General features: G+C 46.8%; 1 protein-coding gene across 5 annotated transcripts in view; it reads right to left on the bottom strand.

Moving 5' to 3' along the window:
* Window positions 1–19,369, bottom strand: part of PLXNA2 (plexin A2) — a 216,721-nt gene that overhangs the window by 102,257 nt on the left and 95,095 nt on the right. For all 5 annotated transcript variants that reach the window (XM_067729109.1, XM_067729108.1, XM_067729110.1 and 2 more), the window contains exon 4: window positions 17,467–17,601. In XM_067729109.1, the coding sequence (XP_067585210.1) occupies window positions 17,467–17,601 (135 nt within the window). The remainder of the gene's footprint in view (window positions 1–17,466; window positions 17,602–19,369) is intronic.

Here is a 19,369-nt window from a genome sequence, read left to right as displayed (position 1 = left end):
GGAGTTTGGGTCTGCCTGCCTCATGCCTGGCCTCCTGGGACCTCTGTGGTGTGTCTTCTTGTCAGCGCCCACTTGTTAGCCAACTCTGTCCGCTTGTCACCTCCATAGCGGTCCCCGCCCCCAGTTACTGCTCCTAGGGCTGCACACCTCGGCCCAACTGGCTCAGAGGGGCCTTAGGTGAATGCATAGCTGGCTTCAGGGGGGAAGGAGACAGAAAAGCCAAAAGAGCTTCAGGCCATGGTATCCAGCCAGGCCAGGAACCAGTGCAGGGGGTGGCAGAGGTTGAGGGGAAATGGATGAAAAAGAGGAGATGCCTGGTAAAGCTCAAAGGGCAAAATCTGGGATAAGGAACTGGGAGAAACTTATGTTCTTCTAGGCAGCACTGCTGACTTACTGAGAACTCTGGGGCAGGTCACTTACTGGCCGAAATCTCAGTTTAGCTCCACAGTGAAACTGGGATGGAAGAGGAGGCCTGCAGAAGAGGGTCAGCAGCAGAAATCTTCTCTGGAGGGAGCACTGAGCAGGAACCGTCAATAATTCTGGTTCTCCCTCCTCCCTGTGCCCCACAGGTTTCTAAGACTCTGATCATGAAGACAGGGGGGCTCAGAGGGCCCAGCGTAGCTTGCGCATCCTAAGTGTGATGGAGCACGAGAGGCAGGAGGCCATGCCTGGGGATGGGGATGCTGAGGGTGGGCTGCAGGGTGGGGGTGGGGAGCGGGGAGGCAGAGAGACCTGGAGCCAAGAACTGACACCAGTAAATAAAAGGTCACAATGATTTTTCTAGGTAGCCAGGGACAAGCAGACAGAGCTCTGCTGATGGGCAGGAGCTGACAATTAGTAAATGAGCCTCTGCAGTTATCTGTTTCCCTTCCTTCTTCTTGTTTCATAAGACAGAGGCTAGAAATAGATGCAACTGGCAGGTGACTGAAGAGTGAAAAATGAGCAACCTGTTAGCTGGAGTCGGGGGAGGGGCACTCAGTGGCAGAGAAACAGGACAGTCACGCGTGAACCAGAGGGTAGGGACGGGGCTTAGCTGGGGCCGTTTCCAGGGTCTGGCTCTTGCTCTGTCCCAAGCACTTTGCAGGGATTAGTCATTGCATCTTCTCAGCAACCTTACAAGGCAGGTATTATTGTTCTTCCCACTTTTCAGAAGGTAAAACTGAGGCTTAGAGAGGATAAGCCAGGCCCTACTGAAGAGTGGCAGAGCCAAGAATACAGGCCCAAGTGGCTCCAAAGATGAGCTCTTTATATTATCCTACAAGGCCTCCTTTCCATACACCCTTTTTCTCTCTTTTCTTGTCTCCCTTCTTCCCCTTCCTCTCTTCCAAACCTTCAGCAAGTGTTTACTGAGTACCTAGCAAGGGCCAAATCCTGTAATATCTCTTCGGGGGACAGAAGCAGCCCAGACAGGCAAGGTCTCTGCCATTGAGGAATGCTGTTGGAAGGGGCTCTGCCAGCGCCAGCCATCTGTTTTCTTGACTGTGCTGCGCAGCCCCACAGCCCGTCCAGGGGGCCTGCTGGTGGAGGAGAGACACCGAGAGCTGGGTGCAGGCTTGTTTCCTCCCAAGTTCTGTGCTGCAGCAGCAGGGCTGGGGGAGCTTTTGGCGCCTTCTCTTTGGGCTGAGTCTCCTTTTATCTTGGTGGTGGTAGGTGGGTTGAGTCCACCTGCAGGCTGCTCGCCTGTGTGCTGTGGATGTTCTGTGAGGACTCATGCTCCTAACCCTTGCCTTCAGCCCCAGCAATATCAGATTTGGGAGAACAGTCCCTGAAAAGGCTGAACTCTTTCATGCCTCCATGCTTTTCCTTTGCTTTTTTGTTTTCAACTGAAATCTAGTTGACTTACAATGTTGTGTTAGTTTCAGGTATACAGCAAAGTGATTCAGTTATATATATATGTATATATATTCTTTTTCAGATTCTTTTGCTTTTTTTTTTTTTTTTTTTGCAGTACACGGGCCTCTCACTGTTGTGGCCTCTCCCATTGCGGAGCACAGGCTCCGGACGCGCAGGCTCAGCGGCCATGGCTCACGGGCCCAGCCGCTCCGCGGCATGTGGGATCTTCCCGGACCGGGGCACGAACCCGTGTCCCCTACATCGGCAGGTGGACTCTCAACCACTGTGCCACCAGGGAAGCCCTCTTTTGCTTTTTATTCCACTCAGTGAGCCCCTCTCTTTTCATAATACACCTAGAGCATCACCCCCTCCAGGAAGCCTTCCTTGACTCTCAGGCTCTGTTGGGTAGCTCTGAGAGGTAACCCTCTCACACATTCCCAGCACTCTGCATACTGTACTGTAAATCTGTCGTCCTGTATGCGTGTATGTGTCCTGAATCTACATATGTGATCTTGTGAGGGTGAGCTCTGCATGCACAATAGGACCTCAAAGGTCGTTGATGAATTACTTCGTGGCTGAGTGGCTAACTAAGACATCGTTCTTGGCTGTGCCCATTTTTCTTTTTCCAATCTTCCTTCCGCCTGACTCTCATCTCTGACCAACTCCCCCTTCTCATCATTAAACAGTACTTGAGGAATGGAGACTGAACCCAGACTGTCTGCTAAGCCACCCACCGCTGATGACACAGCCAGTTCTCCCTGTACCTGGTACAAATTTCAAACCCCAACCTGTTGGCAGAGGTTGCGGGGGTGTAACCGGGGGCGGGAGTGAGGAAGGTGACTCCAGGCAGAGTGGCGGAGGCTCGAGGAATTTAACTGTGCGGCATGCACGCTATGAAGGAAGACTGTGGCTGAGACACTGTGTTCCTGAGCTGAGCAGGCTACGGCAAGATCAAAGGGCCAGCTGGAAAAATGTCAAACATTTTTCTAAAAACAGCAAGCCCCGAGGAGAAGGAGCACGGACCGGCTTCTCCCGCAGTGAGCACAGCCCTGCCCCGTTGCACGGAAGAGCCGTGTTAGTGTAGTTACCCTTCCACACCCCAGAACACAGAGCAATGCTTATTCTCACTCACTCACACCCACGCACCCCTGTCTCACAAGCACACACAGCCCCGTATCCAGGTCAGCCTCCCAGGGCTGTGCGCTTAGACGCTGCTTGAAACGTATTCAGGGCCACAAAGAATGCACCAAATGTCACGGCCGCAGGGGACATTCAAATACATTTTATCGATGGGGAAACTGAGGCTCCAGTTGGCCTTAACTCAGATGCAGTCGTGAGACCCTTTGATGATTAACAGAAGGCAGGATCCGAACTTACCACTCCCCCGTCACTCTCCTGTCATCCCTCTGTCATCCCGCCACCCAGTTCACCCCCTCCGACTCCCTGGCAGTTCAAAGTTGGATTCTAAATTTTGTCCCTTGGACCAGCTCCAGAGAGAAAACGTGTCTGACAGGCAGCATGTGTGAGCTGCTGGTCAGAAGTTACGGGCAGTGAGGAAACCCTCTCTCCAATATTTCTGTAAACCAGTATGGGGGTCCTTTCTGGCTGAGGAGCTCAGAGACTTTTATCTGCAGAAATCCACTAGTGATCAGCTTCCCACATCATGGGAACCCGGTGTTCAAGGGACCGCTCTGGATAAAAGGCCCTCTCGCATGGGCACCAGGAGCCCTGCCCTTGCAGGAAGGAGCCTCAAGTTGCCTAATGCCCAGCACCCACCTCCCTACTCTCTCTGGGGAGACCCTGTAGTACGGGCTGTGAACCTCAGAACCTTAAATCGTGCTTCTTTCCAAGGGTTCGCTGACTCCCCTCTTCTCCCCCCCCCTTCCCTAACAGCCGGTGCATCTCTTGGCACCTCCAAAGCTGCATCTTCACATCACAGCAACTGTCCTAGTCATCAGTGGATGGAAATAACTTTTCACGGCGGCTCCTCTGATGTTGCCATCTTTTGCGTTGATCAAAACCACAAAACGAATCAGACTCTCGGCGTCTGACTGAAGCCTAATTGAAAATACAAAGTGGCACTAAATGTTACGGTCTAAATAAAACACATTCAATTACAGAAACTCAGCTTGGGGAGCGTGAGGGAGAGCTCTGGTAAGGAGCTAAAAAGCAGGCTGCAGGATTCTGAGGCATCACTATGGGGACCCCCGCACTGGCTGGATGAGACTCAAGATGGCAACACAGAAGGCTTTCTAGAGCCCAAGAACCCCTGGGTAGGGCCAGCTAGGGAGCCTATACCCATTTGCCTGGTCCACACTTGAAGTTGCACTTAAGAGGCTGAATCGGCTTCGTGCAATGCCTCTCACGTGTCCTGCACCTGCCCTCCTTGCAAAGGTGTTCCTCTGCCAGACAGGTGGAGCTGCGGATCGTGGTAAAGAGTGCAGGGGAGTCCTGACATCACCCACTGGGCACCTTGAACGGGCCTCCCTGGTTGGGGGGGTGTGGGGATGGCAGGCGGGGCAGGACCTTTGCAAGCACAGGGACCTGCACCTCTGCTCTGGCTCTGCCTCCTAGGCTGTGACCAGCCTTGTTCTGGTCGCTAAACCTTGCCACCCTTGACTTCCTCTCGTGTCACACAGGGGTGATAATACCCGTCTTGCAAGGTTGCCGTAAGGAGCTGAGATCATGCTTGTGAGGGGTCTGACCTGCTGCACAGGACAAACCACAGCTTCCTGGGGCGGGTGCCCTCTCGGCCTCCACTCTGACCATCAGAGACATGTCCTGTGACTGGACATGTCAGGCCTGGGCAGGGCTCACTTGCCTTTATTGATTTTCTAAACAAAACAGTGCACGCTCCAGTGTCCTTGAGGGTGTGAAGTGAGGATATGTGAGTCTGAACTGGTCTGAAGCCTTGAGAGCTGCAGGTAGAGAGGGAGCAGTAGGGGTGGTCCTTCTGCACTCACGCGGCCGCCAGGGGGCGACGTCTCAAGAAGCCGCGTTAACAAGGCTTGGGCTTTCAGAAGTTGGGGGGAATCCTAGCCCTGCTGCTGGCCAGCTTGGTGGCCTCGGGAAAATTACTTAGCCAGATTGAATTTCAGTTTTATTATCTGTTAAAAAAAAAAAAGGTAAGGACAATACTACTTATCCCAGGAGATTGTTGTATTAGCTGAGGTCATGTTTGCAAACTAAAAGAAGAAAAACACACGACCTAAATGTTAGTTAGATTTCAACACATCTTAAATTAGGTAGAGCTGAGAGGCAAGGCAGGGTGGTTAAGTTTCTCTTCTAGGTGTGGCTATACTTGGAGCATGATTTGCATGGCTTGGCCTGGAGATTATGCATGGGGGCACAACCATAAAAATATAATTACTACTACTAACATTTATTAAGCAGGTAATATGTGCCAGGTAACTTTTCAGAGTGCTTTTTAATGTACTAATTCATTTAATTTAATCCTCAAGCAGATGTCATAATTATTCCCATTTTAAAGGTGAGGAAAGTGAAGCACAGAGAGGTGAAGCAACTTGCCTAAGGTCACACAGCAGTAAGTGGTGGAAACAGGACTTGAAACTAGGCAGGCTGGCAGGCAGCCTCTAGAGCCCATGCTCTTCATGGACGCCAGGAAACTGCCCATCATCAACCACTATCTTGTTCTTCACACCCTGGCTTGGTAGATACTCCCATCTCAAGGTCTCAAGAGTTACTTCCCCCTCAGGTCTCCTGTCCTCATCTATAAAAGGAAGGACTGCCTTTCACTAGACAGTCTCTGAAGCTCTACCAGCTCTGGATTGCTGTGTCAGAGAGAGGGTGCGTCCTCTGAGTGACCACAAGTATGGAGGGACAAGGACAGGGCTCTTCATGATTAGTATGAGTTACTTCTGTCACGGAGCACATTGTATATCTCTGCTGTAGCACTGCTCACTCTATATTGTAATTTATCTATATATCGTTCTTCCCCACCAGAATGTGGCCTCCCTGAGGGCAGGGATTATATTTTATTTATTTCTCTATAAAAGCACATTTAAGAAGCACAGAGAGTCCCATACAGGATAAATCCAATGAGAAACATGCCTAGACACATATTAATCAAACTATCAAAAATTAAATACAAAGAAAACATATTAAAAGCAGCAAGGGAAAAATAACAAATAACACACAAGGGAATCCCCATAAGGTTAACAGCTGATCTTTCAGCAGAAACTCTGCAAGCCAGAAGGGACTGGCAGGACATATTCAAAGTGATGAAGGAGAAAAACCTACAACCAAGATTACTCTACCCAGCAAGGATATCATTCAGATTTGATGGAGAAATTAAAACCTTCACAGACAAGCAAAAGCTGAGAGAGTTCAGCAGCACCAAACCAGCTTTACAACAAATGCTAAAGGAACTTCTCTAGGCAGGAAACACAAGAGAAGGAAAAGACCTAAAATAACAAACCCAAAACAATTAAGAAAATGGGAATAGGAACATACATATTGATAATTACCTTAAATGTAAATGGATTAAATGCTCCAACCAAAAGACACAGACTGGCTGAATGGATACAAAAACAAGACCCATATATATGCTGTCTATAAGAGATGCACTTCAGACCTAGGGACACATTCAGACTGAAAGTGAGGGGATGGAAAAAGATATTCCATGCAAATGCAAATCAAAAGAAACCTGGAGTAGCAATTCTCATATCAGACAAAATAGACTTTAAAATAAAGACTATTACAAGGGACAAAGAAGGACAGTACATAATGATCAAGGGATCAATCCAAGAAGAAGATATAACAATTGTAAATATTTATGCACCCAACATAGGAGCACCTCAATACATAAGGCAAATACTAAAACCCATAAAAGGGGAAATTGAGAGTAACATAATCATAGTAGGGGACTTTAACACCCCACTTTCACCAATGGACAGATCATTCAAAATGAAAATAAATAAGGAAACACAAGCTTTAAATGATACATTAAACAAGATGGACTTAATTGATATTTATAGGACACTCCATCCAAAAACAACAGAATACACATTTTTCTCAAGTGCTCATGGAACATTCTCCAGGATAGATCATATCTTAGATCATAAATCAAGCCTTGGTAAATTTAAGAAAATTGAAATCATATCAAGTATCTTTTCTGACAACAATGCTATGAGACTAGATATCAACTACAGGAAAAGATCTGTAAAAAATACAAACACATGGAGGCTAAACAATACACTAATTAATAACCAAGTGATCACTGAAGAAATCAAAGAGGAAATCAAAAAATACCTAGAAACAAATGACAATGGAGACATGACGACCCAAAACCTATGGGATGCAGCAAAGGCAGACCTAAGAGGGAAGTTTGTAGCAATACAATCCTACAATAAGAAACAGGAAACATCTCAAATAAACAACCTAATCTTGCACCTAAAGCAATTAGAGAAAGAAGAACAAAAAAACCCCAAAATTAGCAGAAGGAAAGAAATCATAAAGATCAGATCAGAAATAAATGAAAAAGAAATGAAGGGAACAATAGCAAAGATCAATAAAACTAAAAGCTGGTTCTTTGAGATAAATTGATAAACCATTAGCCAGACTCATCAAGAAAAAAAGGGAGAAGACTCAAATCAATAGAATTTGAAATGGAAAAGGAGAAGTAACAACTGACACTGCAGAAATACAAAGGATCATGAGAGATTACTACAAGCAACTCTATGCCAATAAAATGGACAACCTGGAAGAAATGGACAAATTCTTAGAAATGCAACAAAAAGATTAAAATATCTAGGAATAAACCTACCTAAGTAGACAAAAGACCTGTATGCAGAAAATTATAAGACACTGATGAAAGAAATTAAAGATGATACAAATAATGGAGAGATATACCATGTTCTTGGATTGGAAGAATCAACATTGTGAAAATGACTCTACTACCCAAGGCAATCTACAGATTCAATGCAATCCCTATCAAACTACCACTGGCATTTTTCACAGAACTAGAACAAAAAATTTCACAATTTGTATGGAAACACAAAAGACCCCGAATAGCCAAAGCAATCTTGAGAATGAAAAATGGAGCTGGAGGAATCAGGCTCCCTGACTTCAGACTATACTACAAAGCTACAGTAATCAAGACAGTATGGTACTGGCACAAAAACAGAAAGATAGATCAATGGAACAGGATAGAAAGCCCAGAGATAAACCCACGCACATATGGTCACCTTATCTTTGATAAAGGAGGCAAGAATATACAGTGGAGAAAAGACAGCCTCTTCAATAAGTGGTTCTGGGAAAACTGGACAGGTACATGTAAAAGTATGAGATTAGAACACTCCCTAACACCATACACAAAAATAAACTCAAAATGGACTAAAGACCTAAATGTAAGGCCAGACACTATCAAACACTAGAGGAAAACATAGGCAGAACACTCTATGACATAAATCACAGCAAGATCCTTTTTGACCCACCTCCTAGAGAAATGGAAATATAAACAAAAATAAACAAATGGGACCTAATGAAACTTAAAAACTTTGCACAGCAAAGGAAACCATAAACAAGATGAAAAGACAACCCTCAGAATGGGAGAAAATATTTGCAAATGAAGCAACTGACAAAGGATTAATCTCCAAGATTTACAAGCAGCTCATGCAGCTCAATAACAAAAAAACAAACAACCCAATCCAAAAATGGGCAGAAGACCTAAATAGACATTTCTCCAAAGAAGATATACAGACTGCCAACAAACACATGAAAGAATGCTCAACATCATTAATCATTAGAGAAATGCAAATCAAAACTACAATGAGATATCATCTCACACCAGTCAGAATGGCCATCATCAAAAAATCTAGAAACAATAAATGCTGGAGAGGGTGTGGAGAAAAGGGAACCCTCTTGCACTGTTGGTGGGAGAATAGTATGGAGGTTCCTTAAAAAACTAAAAATAGAACTACCATACGACCCAGCAATCCCACTACTGGGCATATACCCTGAGGAAACCAAAATTCAAAAAGTCATGTAACAAAATGTTCATTGCAACTCTATTTACAATAGCCAGGACATGGAAGCAACCTAAGTGTCCATCATTGGATGAATGGATAAAGAACATGTGGCACATATATACAATGGAATATTACTCAGGCATAAAAAGAAACGAAATTGAGTTATTTGTAGTGAGGTGGATGGACCTAGAGTCTGTCATACAGAGTGAAGTAAGTCAGAAAGTGAAAAACAAATACCGTATGCTAACACATATATATGGAATCTAAGAAAAAAAAAAAGGTCGTGAAGAACCTAGGGGCAAGATGGGAATAAAGACACAGAACTACTAGAGAATGGACTCGAGGATATGGGGAGCAGGAAGGGTAAGCTGGGACGAAGTGAGAGACTGGCATGGACATATATACTCTACCAAATGTAAAATAGATAGCTAGTGGGAAGCAGCCGTATAGCACAAGGAGATCAGCTCGGTGCTTTGTGACCACCTAGAGGGGTGGGACAGGGAGGGTGGGAGGGAGGGAGACGCAAGAGGGAAGAGATATGGGAACATATGTATATGTATAGCTGATTCACTTTGTTATAAAGCAGAAACTAACACAATTGTAAAGCAATTATACTCCAATAAAGATGTTAAAAAAAAAAAAGCACATTTAACAGTGCTGTTGTTGCATTGCAAAGAGCAGAAAGAAATCAGGACAGTACCTATCTGCAGGGCAACCCTATTTATAAGATCTTTTGCTGGAATATTTCTTAGAAAGACTGCCCTGTCTATATCTGCATATGCAAATAACTTGTCAGTGGACAGCTCTATGCATTATACATGGTAGACACTTAACGGTCTGTTGAATAAATAAGTCTGTGTATGCAAATGAGATGCAGATCTTTCCCTATTTTAATTTGACCCTTGGGAACATCTTCAGGGACTCCCTTGGGCTTGGGTTGTTTTAATGTTTTTTAATTGAAAATCTTTTAACCCAACCAGTTTTGTATCTTGCCTGTGTTGAGTGAAGCTGTTGTCAAGTTGGGAGAAGAATGCTGGGCTGGGCCAGGTTAATTAGGATTAATTCTGGCTCTTCTGGTAATTCAGAACATGATCTAGGAAGTGACTCCTCTCTCTGGGCATCATTTTCCTCATCTTTAAAATAAGTGGGTTTTCCTTCCAGTACTGAGGTATAGTGATCTCCCATCTTTTGGTCCTGGGCATGTCATTCTGGGCAATCAGAGTCTCAGCATTCAGCAATCCTATCTAGAAGGAGAAATTGCATCCTTTGCCAAGGATTAGAGAAAGAGTCTCCAGGCCCCCTGCCCATTTAGAGAAATGAGTTTTTTAGGCACCAGTTCTCCCAGCCTGGGCATTGTGTTCAATCATTTCTTTCCAAACCAAAGGATTTTTAAATAAGAGGCTGGAGTTTTCTCTCTTGAATACAACAAGCCAAGCGTCTGATTAATAGGGTGGGCTTGCATTTCCTTTTCCTCATATGAAAATATTTATAAAAAATGCTCCAATGAGAATATTAATAGCCAGGGAATCAGCTCCGTGTCAGCTTCTTTGTTCCCTGATAGTTGAAATGGGGGGAAAGAAAGAGGAAAAAAAATCAAATCCAGGCTTGGAGGAGGGTCACCAGTCCCTGAACGCCCTCCTCCACGAGGCAAGATTCCCCTCCTCCTTCGGGAAAGACACTGAGATGCGCACTCAGCTCCTGGGCCACACTGAGGTCCTTAACCAGAAACACATGTGCATCAAAGGCTTGGATTGAAAGTGACACATTTGAAAACAAAAGTACAGCAGAAATTCGCTTATCCTCACTTTCCTAATCCGCAAACTCTGTAATTCTCCCCAAAGTCCCTCAGGCTCTGCTCCAGCCCCTGCCTCCTCAAATTCTCTCCCCCCTGTGGCTCAGCCCAGGCCTCCAGGCTCAGGCAGAAGGGAGAGCTCCTGTTACTAAGACTTCTGACCGCCTTGTAAAAATACACCTTGGCACGCTCTGCCTGCACCCTGGGAAGCCTTATCGCCAGGACTAAACAAATGTGCACAATCAAAATAATAGTCTGAGATGTCAAAATAAATGAGCAGGGGACATCTGGAAGTATGGCTCCCCAGAGTTTTTTCTTCCCCTCCCCCCTCCCCAAGTCTTCAGATGCCTAGGGGCTTGGCAGTTCAGTGGCTTTGGTCACAGGTGAGAGACTTACTGCCCTTACGTCACAATAGGCCCTTTGAAAATGCTTCTTATTTTTGGCCCTAGGTCCAGGTTTAGAGTCGACAGGCCCTCCCCCAAACCAAGGACACCAACATTCGTTCTCTAGTGAAGCTGGCTGGACACTGCCAGGGTGGCATGCTAGAGGCGTCTGGTCTGTGTCCTTCCAGCCCTCTCCCCACCCCAGGCAGGGTCTTAAACCAGTGCAAGGAGCTGAGGGGCAGGGATGTCTCTTCTGCACTTGAGACCTTCAGAGAAGGATAGCTTCATAATCTTTCCAAAGAATTCTGATTGCTAATAACTCCAGGCCAAAGTTCTTCTTCCCTCAACTCTCTGAAATTACTTAAGATAGGGGTGATTAAAAAGTTACTTTCCTGTCATCCGTGAGGGTAAAGTCCCATTGCCCTGCATGAGATGGTGGATCCTCCAGCAGGACCATCTTCTGAGTGGACTGATGCAACACTGCACAGGAAGACTGCCCGGGACAGCCCTTAAAATCACATGCCATCGTCTGGGCAATTTCCAGGCAGTGTGTCCCTGTTCCTGATGGATTCCCTCAAAGGCTTCCCAGAAGCACTTTCAGAGCCACCTTTGATGTGGGTCTTGTTTAGGACTTAACACAACCTTCAGTCCATCAACAGCAAGCTTTAAAGCCACTGGCATTTCCCTGTGAGTTCAGAGAAATCAGACCAGCTCTGGTGACTCTGGTCTTAGGTGTCGGGTGTTGTACAAGGCTGAAAGGGCAGCTAGCCTGCTGCATGTCCTATGGGCCTCATACTTCCCATCTGGGGTCAGTATGGGTGAGCTTTGAAGTCCTTACCAGCTCTGATGCTCTATGGTTCACAACTTGGGAGACAGGAAACCATGTATTTACCTTCCCTGTGCCTTGTTTCTCAAAGCATGGTCATGGGCCACACCCATCAGAATCAGCTGGGGTGATGGGCGGTAGAGAGGTGAAGAGTCAGGTAGAAGAGAGAACGAATATGACTTCTAAGGCTAAGTCGTAAAAAAAGGCAATAACATTTCGACCTTATTTGTGGGAATACTCACTCTTGGAGCCCTGAGCGGCCATGTCTGCCATGAGCTACCATGCTCAGGATGTCTGACCATCTTGAGGCCACCATGCTGTGAGGAAGCCCAAGACACAGGGAGAGGCCTTGCCTAAGGTACCCTGGCCGACAGTCCCAGCTGATCCCAGCCTTCTAGTTCCCAGCTGCCAGACATGTGAGAGGACGTGCTTCCAGATCATTCTAGCCCTAATCATTCCAGTCACCCCAGCCCATTCATGCCATCCCAGCAGAGGCTCCAATCCAGATGTTGCTGAGAAGAGAAAAGCCCTCTTCGGTGCACCCTGTCTGAACTCCTGACTTGCATAGTTTTGTGAGCATGTGGGAGTGGTTGTTTTATGCCTGTCAATTTTGAAGTGGTTTGTTACATAGTAGTAAATAACCAGAATGTGTGCCGGTAACTGACATACATATGGGCATTCAGAACTGGGGTCTGAGTGTCCACTGTTTGGAGAATGGCAGCCCCATCTACTGCAATGAGCTTGAGGCCTGCTTACTTACTTGGTGAGGCCAGACATGGAAAGCCCCAGGGATAGCCCCTTTCTGGCCCAGTGCCCACACATGCAGCCAGACAGGGGCCTGGAGGCTTGGGAGATGACCAGGGCTCAGGGTCCCCCTCCCTTCTCTCCACAGATGCCTGGAATACTGGCCTCCCGGGCCTCACACATGAGCCCAGGGCTGCCTTCGCCTGTATCAAGGGGACCAGGACTGTTTAGTCTGCTGGGCACATTCCTGGATTTTAAAAATAAATAGCAGATTATGAGCGACTTAGTCGGATGCTGTCATTAGGCCAGGCCAGAGGCTTCTGAGGTGTCCCTTGGGAGGGAGCAGCAGGAAAGTCAGGTTGGAGGTGTTTGCCTGAGACTGGGATCTCTGTCTCAGCCGTAATTTATAGTGGAGATGCTTCTAGCCCTCTCTGGGGTCTCAGAAGTTCTAATAATACTACGAATGACAATACGATAATGATAATGATCATTACCACTTATTGAAAGCACTGACTGTGTGTCAGACACAGTGCTAGGTAATTTATATATAGTCTCTCGATCCTCACAACAGTCACCATTATTAGGCCCACTATACAGATGAAGAAATCGAGGTGTAGAGAGGTGAAATAACATTCTCAAGGCCATATGCCTAACAAGCGGTGTCAGATTGTGTGCAAGGCGGTCTGACTCCCATGCTCCCACTCTTAACCACTATGCTATCTTGCCTCTCCAGGCCTCGAAATAGACAGCAGCATCCCATGTCCTCAGCCACCCTAAACACACACACGCACACACCCATCACCAGCCTTTCTGCCGTTCCCAAGGCCCTTTCCAGCCTACATGGAGCCATTCTCCACTATGACTCCCTTTTTCCATTTCACCCTTCACTAGATCATTTTATGCCTCTATTCCCTCTGCTAATTCAAACTAATTAAAGTATAAAATAGAATAATTGCTTCCATCCCCATACATTTTTCCCATCTACCCTGAGTATAGAGTTAGATTCCCTTTCTGGGAGTGGCCAGGCTGACAAGTTGGGTGGAAACTGGGGCTATCAAGTTTCTTTTCATCTTGTGACTTGCTTTTTTACTTGGCTCGTCGCCTGATTCTCCCTGGTCCCACCGTCTGACTTCCATTAGACACTGAGGATATGGTAGCGACTTGAATTCCCTCCCATAACATCTGCCGGTCGATTCGCTGTTGAGGAAGCTGGGGTGCACTTTGTAGGGAAGAGTCAGGCATCCTATCCGTGGAGCACCTGGGCAATTAGTAGGATCGGGGAATTGGTTCCCAAATGTTCCCCTGGGACTGGCCAGCATTGGGTCTATTAACAGTACATTAACATCGACTTGTTAGGCAGTGGCACTAACGACCCAACACTTCTTACTAGTCCTATTTCTTAATTACATTTAATTAACTGAGAGAGAGAGAGAGGGAGAGAGAGAGAGAGAGAGCGCGCGCACATGAGCCCATACTGGATTGTTCTAGCTCTGTGGGGAGATGAAAACCTGTCTAGGCAGAACTGGAGGGCAGAGACTTGGTTCTACTCTCTCGTGGCATCAAGGATACAATAGATGCCATGATTTGGGGGAGGGGGAGGGGAACAGGGAGACGAGCTGGGGACGTGGTGAAGGCAGGGGTGAGAGCAGGCTGCCCAGAGATTTACTGGAAAGTGAGGCGGTGGGAAACCCCATTCCCACGGTGTCTTATAAGGTCTTAGGTCTTTTAGGGAACTCCAAATTGTTAAATGACTGCCTCAAAACAGGAATCTGCTTATCCATAGACGCCAGCGTTTCTACCCTCATTGCAGTGTTTACCCTTCGGGGAAGGAGTTCATATGGGCATGCAGGGACTCATAAAACTCGTTAAGAAAGTTCTTTTGGTCTAACCTCGATGCTGTTTCCTGTGCTTTGGGGTTTGTCTTCTGGAGACGGAGAAGAGTCCTGATCCCAAGACCTTAGACAAGTCTCTTTAAGGTCTGAAAGAGCCTCTAGAGAGTTCGATTTATTATCTCCATCCTTCAAGCTGAGGAAATTGAGTCCCTGCGAAGTTCAGGGTCTAGGTCAGCCAGCTGGTTAGAGGGAGGCCAGGGCTAGGACACAGGCCTCCTGGCTCGGCCTGAGGCCTGCCGGGTGTGCCGCCACTTAGCTTCCTCCTAACCACCACCCAGGGTCACCACCCTCCTGAGTAATGGGATCATGAAGGCTGAAAGCAGGGACAGGCCGTGAGGAATCTGAACAATGAGTATTCTCGGTGCGTGAGGTGGTGTGAAAGGAATTCCCCTCTTGCTGTCTCAGCCAAGCCTCACAGCGACCCTTGTAAGACATACTGAAGTGACGTGACTTGTCTAAGGCCACCCGGTTATAAAATGTTGAGAGCTTCAGACCTCAGTTAGAGCAAAAGCTGATCTAGAACCCGTGTCATTTGACTTCATTTCCATTGACTGTTCTCTTGCCACACATTCAACTGTTTCCTTTAAGAGGTCCGAGCTGTCTGTGAACGCCCGGTGTACTCTTGGTCGCTTGGCCTCAGACAGATGGCCCTCCTGAGGTGTTCCTGGCCTTCAACCCTGGACCCAGCCCCTGGTGAAATCACCGGGCTACCTACTGCCCCATGGCCTGCGGCTCTCCAAGTGACAGGCCTCCGAGCTCCACCACCAGTCCCCCTCCGACTCTGCCCGCTGTTCACGGCTCCACCTGGCATAGGGATCTCCCTTGACTAATATCTCACCTGATTCAAGATAGCCCCATGGCATTCAACCCAAATTCTTCCTATATCTGCTCAGCATGACTGGCTACTACTGAGCCCTTCTGTTTGGCGCCAACTGACAGGCACCAGGCAGCAGATGCAGAAGATGAGACCAAAGGAGGGATTATTTAGAAATAAGCTATGCCGACACTTGGTTTAGCCAGAGCTGATGCTCTCAGAGAGGACATCAGATATGGTTTCAAGAGGTCATTGTATTCTCTGAAGGCCACTTATCAGCCTCCAGCCCTCCTCTTTGGCCACGTTTTGAATTCAATTTCAGAAAGCATCTCATTTGACTACAAGATATGCAGCCCAAATATGTGCCTTGGCATCGTCTCAGTTCCACTGAGGTCTCACTGGTCACTTCTATTTGCTGTCTCTGCTTTTCTACTTCATGGGGTTCAGAGAACCCAAGAAAGAATTTTTATCCAGAGTTACCAGCCTGGTCCTCGGCCATACATAACGTCTTTCGAAAATATATTAACGTAGGTCTATTTGATCCCAGTGACTATCCTTTAATGCACCGGTCTAGGGGGCTATCTCTCCACCCACCCTTCTATCTGTAAATATTTCTGCAGAAGCATCTGGAATGGTGTTCATCAAATGTTAACATGGTGTTACATTTGGGGGTGTGGGGTTTGGGAACTTGTTATTTCCTTTTCTGTATGTACTGTTTGAATTTGTATGGTGCCCACCTATCAGTTTTGTTTAAGAAATAACCTTTTGTCTTATAAACAAAGAAAAATAGGAAGGAAAGGCAGAGGATTTATAGCCTCCAATCTGATGATAAAGATTTCCTTGTTAGACTGTAAGCAACTTAAAGGTAGTGACCAAGTCCCATTCATTTTGATGTTATTCCAGTACATTGTTCCCCATAAATACATGCCCAGTAATTTTTTTTTTTTAGGGTTACAAGTTTGCATCTGGACTTGTTTACGCCTCAACCATGGGGGTTACAAGAAAGAAGGTAAAAAGACAGGTGGGTTCAAGAGGATCTGGATGTAATTTGCATACAATTAGCATATGGTTTGTGTCATCTCTTCTCAGGAACTAATTTTCAAGTTAAAGTTGCATCCCTGCTTCCCTTATGCCATCATGTGCCCATTCACCTCTTCCTTCCTCCACTCATCCCTTGTCCCCGATTCAGAATTCACACATACAAAAAGGGAGGAGGGAAAGAGAACTCTAGGCAGGGTGAACTTGATGACAGACACCTGGAATCTTTGCAGAGTATTTCGAGAATGACACCTGAGTGGGGAGGTACCCTGAGAAAGCTCACTGGTCCTCCAGCGCCACGTCCTTGTCTAGCCTCTAAGTCAGTGTCCCCAGCACCAAAACAGATTCACAGTCCTTCCCCTTTTTCTTTGGCCTTTATCTTACTTACCATGTTCAGGTCAACGTCAAGATCACCAGTCCTGCTGACTGTTGACCTGCTGACTGAATGAATGGAAGGTACCAGCCTTTCCTAAGGTCTAAGCTTTGCTTCCTGCGCCTCCACTGATTTGGGGGATCCCCTGTCCTTCTCTTGTCCTTCACCATGGCTCTCCCTGCATTTGCCTTCTCTCTGCTCCCACATATTCAGGTCAAATATAACCCAAAGGAATAACATTTCATCCAAGAGGGTGTGGAATCCACTCAGGTGTTACCCAGAAAAGGACAGAATTCGATTTCTCAGGCCTTTCCATCTCTGCAGAAAGAGCTGCAGCTTCCCAGAGCTGGCCAGCTTCTACCCTGCATCAGTCTAAGACTCAGCCCAAGATTTTTATCTCCTTCTGGGGACCTATCTTGGGTCTATCTCTCCCAGCCTGGAGGCCTGGATTATTTACACCTCTCTGGCTCCCTTGAGCAGCAGACTGTCGGCTCGGGAGCAGTAAATCTACCTCCTAATCACACCAAGCTGCTTCATGCAGTCTGGCCCGTTCTTGTGGGGCTGTTCATCACATGCTGAGACAGGGTCTGCGGCCTAAAGAGAGGCTCCAGGAAGTGGCTGGCCCCAACTGCTTCTCTCTGACTCCCTGCAAAAGCTTCCTAGGACCCCTGAGCAGCAGGCCCAGGGGTCTCTCTTGTTTGATGGAATAGTTTCTGAACAAAGGTCACTGGTTATCTGCTCCTCCTGGGCTCTGGAAAGGAGGGATGTGTGTCAGCACTTACTTGTCTCTCAGACATAATGTATAGGTAGCGCTGATCAATGGAGAAGGCCATGTCCCGGAGGATGGGGCTCCCATCTTTGAGCACAGAGACCATCTCATATTGGACCCCACCATGGGGGGGACCATCGGCTCGAATCTGCAAAAGAAAAAAGGGCATCCTCAGCATCTGTACTCAGTGGTCCCCTGTGGGTTTACCTGCAGGTAGTTTATAGAAGATAATCCCAACATCCTGCCCCCCAAGCGCTACCCTGAAGCAGGCTAGGTTACAGGGAAGACAGAGGTGCTTCTTAATTCAAACAGCCCAACTTCCACCAAGAGGAATCCTTTTCCAAGCAGTCTGAGTGTGCTGGTCTGGGACTTCTGATGGTGAGTTTATTTGTGTGCACGTATATATTTTCAGGTGTGATCTGAATATCCCTATATGGTTATTCTTGTGTGTGTGTACATATATTTACAGCACTGCATGATGAGGGTGTGTGGGAGTGTGTGCTTGTGCACACTTATTTGTGTTTGGGGTAGGAGAATCAACATCTGCACCGAGCGTTTTTGCCTCGGGCAAGTAAGAGAGGATGGTGGGACCAGCATACAAACCATCAGAGAGCTGGTCATCAAGAGATTCAAGATTTTAGGATCTCAGAAAGGTCTTTCTGACCCCAAACATATCCCCTGAATGTGTGCAAATCCACCAGGAGATTTTGGTGAGCCGGGAATCCCTGAGAACAAAAATCTGAGACTCGGCCTCGGAGCCCGTCCCAGGATGAGAAGTCAGAAAGGACTTGGAGGTCATTTAGTCTGGTGCCTCTCAGCCCTGGATATATATTAGAGTGATCTGGGGAGTTTAAAAAAATATATGGCTGGATCCATTCAACAGAACCTCTGTGCCTGGGGCCCTGGCATCTTCGTTGGGTTTCAAAGCTTCCCAGGTGAATCTAGTGAGTGGCCAGGGTCTAAAAGCACTGATTGTAGCCCAGTGGTTTTCAAACCAGCATGCCCTGAGAACCACCTGGAGGGATTGGGAAAATGCACCCCTGGGCCCACCCCAGGGTTTCTGATTCAGTGGGAATGAGGCCTGAGAATTTTCATTTCTAACAAATTCCCAGCTGATGTAGATGCTGCTAGCCTGGGGGTTTGAGAGGTGTTCCTCTAGTCTAAGCTCTACACAGAATTTGGAAATTCAGCGGAGAGAGGTCCCTAAGGACAAAATGTTGATGGCAGGGAGTCCATAATTTGAATGTGCTCTCACCACTAGGTTTCCTGTTCCCAACACAGCAGCTGGCTCTTGACCAATATTGCCAACCCCGGCTTGTTTCTTTGTCCTCCGTCCAACTAAACCCCCTCTAGCTCAAGCTCACTTTCCCCATGAAGCCTTCCCCAGTCTCTCCACCACACTAATTGCTCCTCATCCTGATGGCTTTTTATCCACCAGACATTTTGTCCTGGGATTATAATCAATTGACTTGTTCATCGTATACGCACTAGCTAACGTGTATTGACTACCTACTTAAATTGTTCTCTAATTGTCTCGCATGTGCGTAAGTCTGCCAACATTTTGAAGGCAGGAAGGCTTTCTATTTCTCTGAGGACGAGCCTCTGAGGACTAGAATGGAGCTGGGAACACAGCTGGTGATGGATAAAAGGGAATGCTTGAGAAATGCTTGTTGAAAGGACATGAACTATGAACCAACTGATAAAGTATCGTGGGCTCTTTAGTGCTAAATCAAAGTGAGGTCAAAAGACAATTTTCTGTGGACAATTTTAAGCTGAAGTCTTTCCCTCCTATTCCCTTTGATTTCTCTCTTGGACTTCTAACCATCTTCTTCCCTCTGCCCATTTCTCCCACCCCACCGAGAGCTCCTGAGAGCAAGGACCATGACTTATTCATTGCAAGGGCTAAGCTTGGTGCC

Source organism: Pseudorca crassidens, chromosome 2, assembly GCF_039906515.1.
Source record: "Pseudorca crassidens isolate mPseCra1 chromosome 2, mPseCra1.hap1, whole genome shotgun sequence".
Lineage (NCBI taxonomy): Eukaryota > Metazoa > Chordata > Mammalia > Artiodactyla > Delphinidae > Pseudorca > Pseudorca crassidens.
The sequence above is the reverse complement of the archived record's forward strand: the minus strand, read 5'-3'. Positions and strand labels throughout refer to the sequence as shown.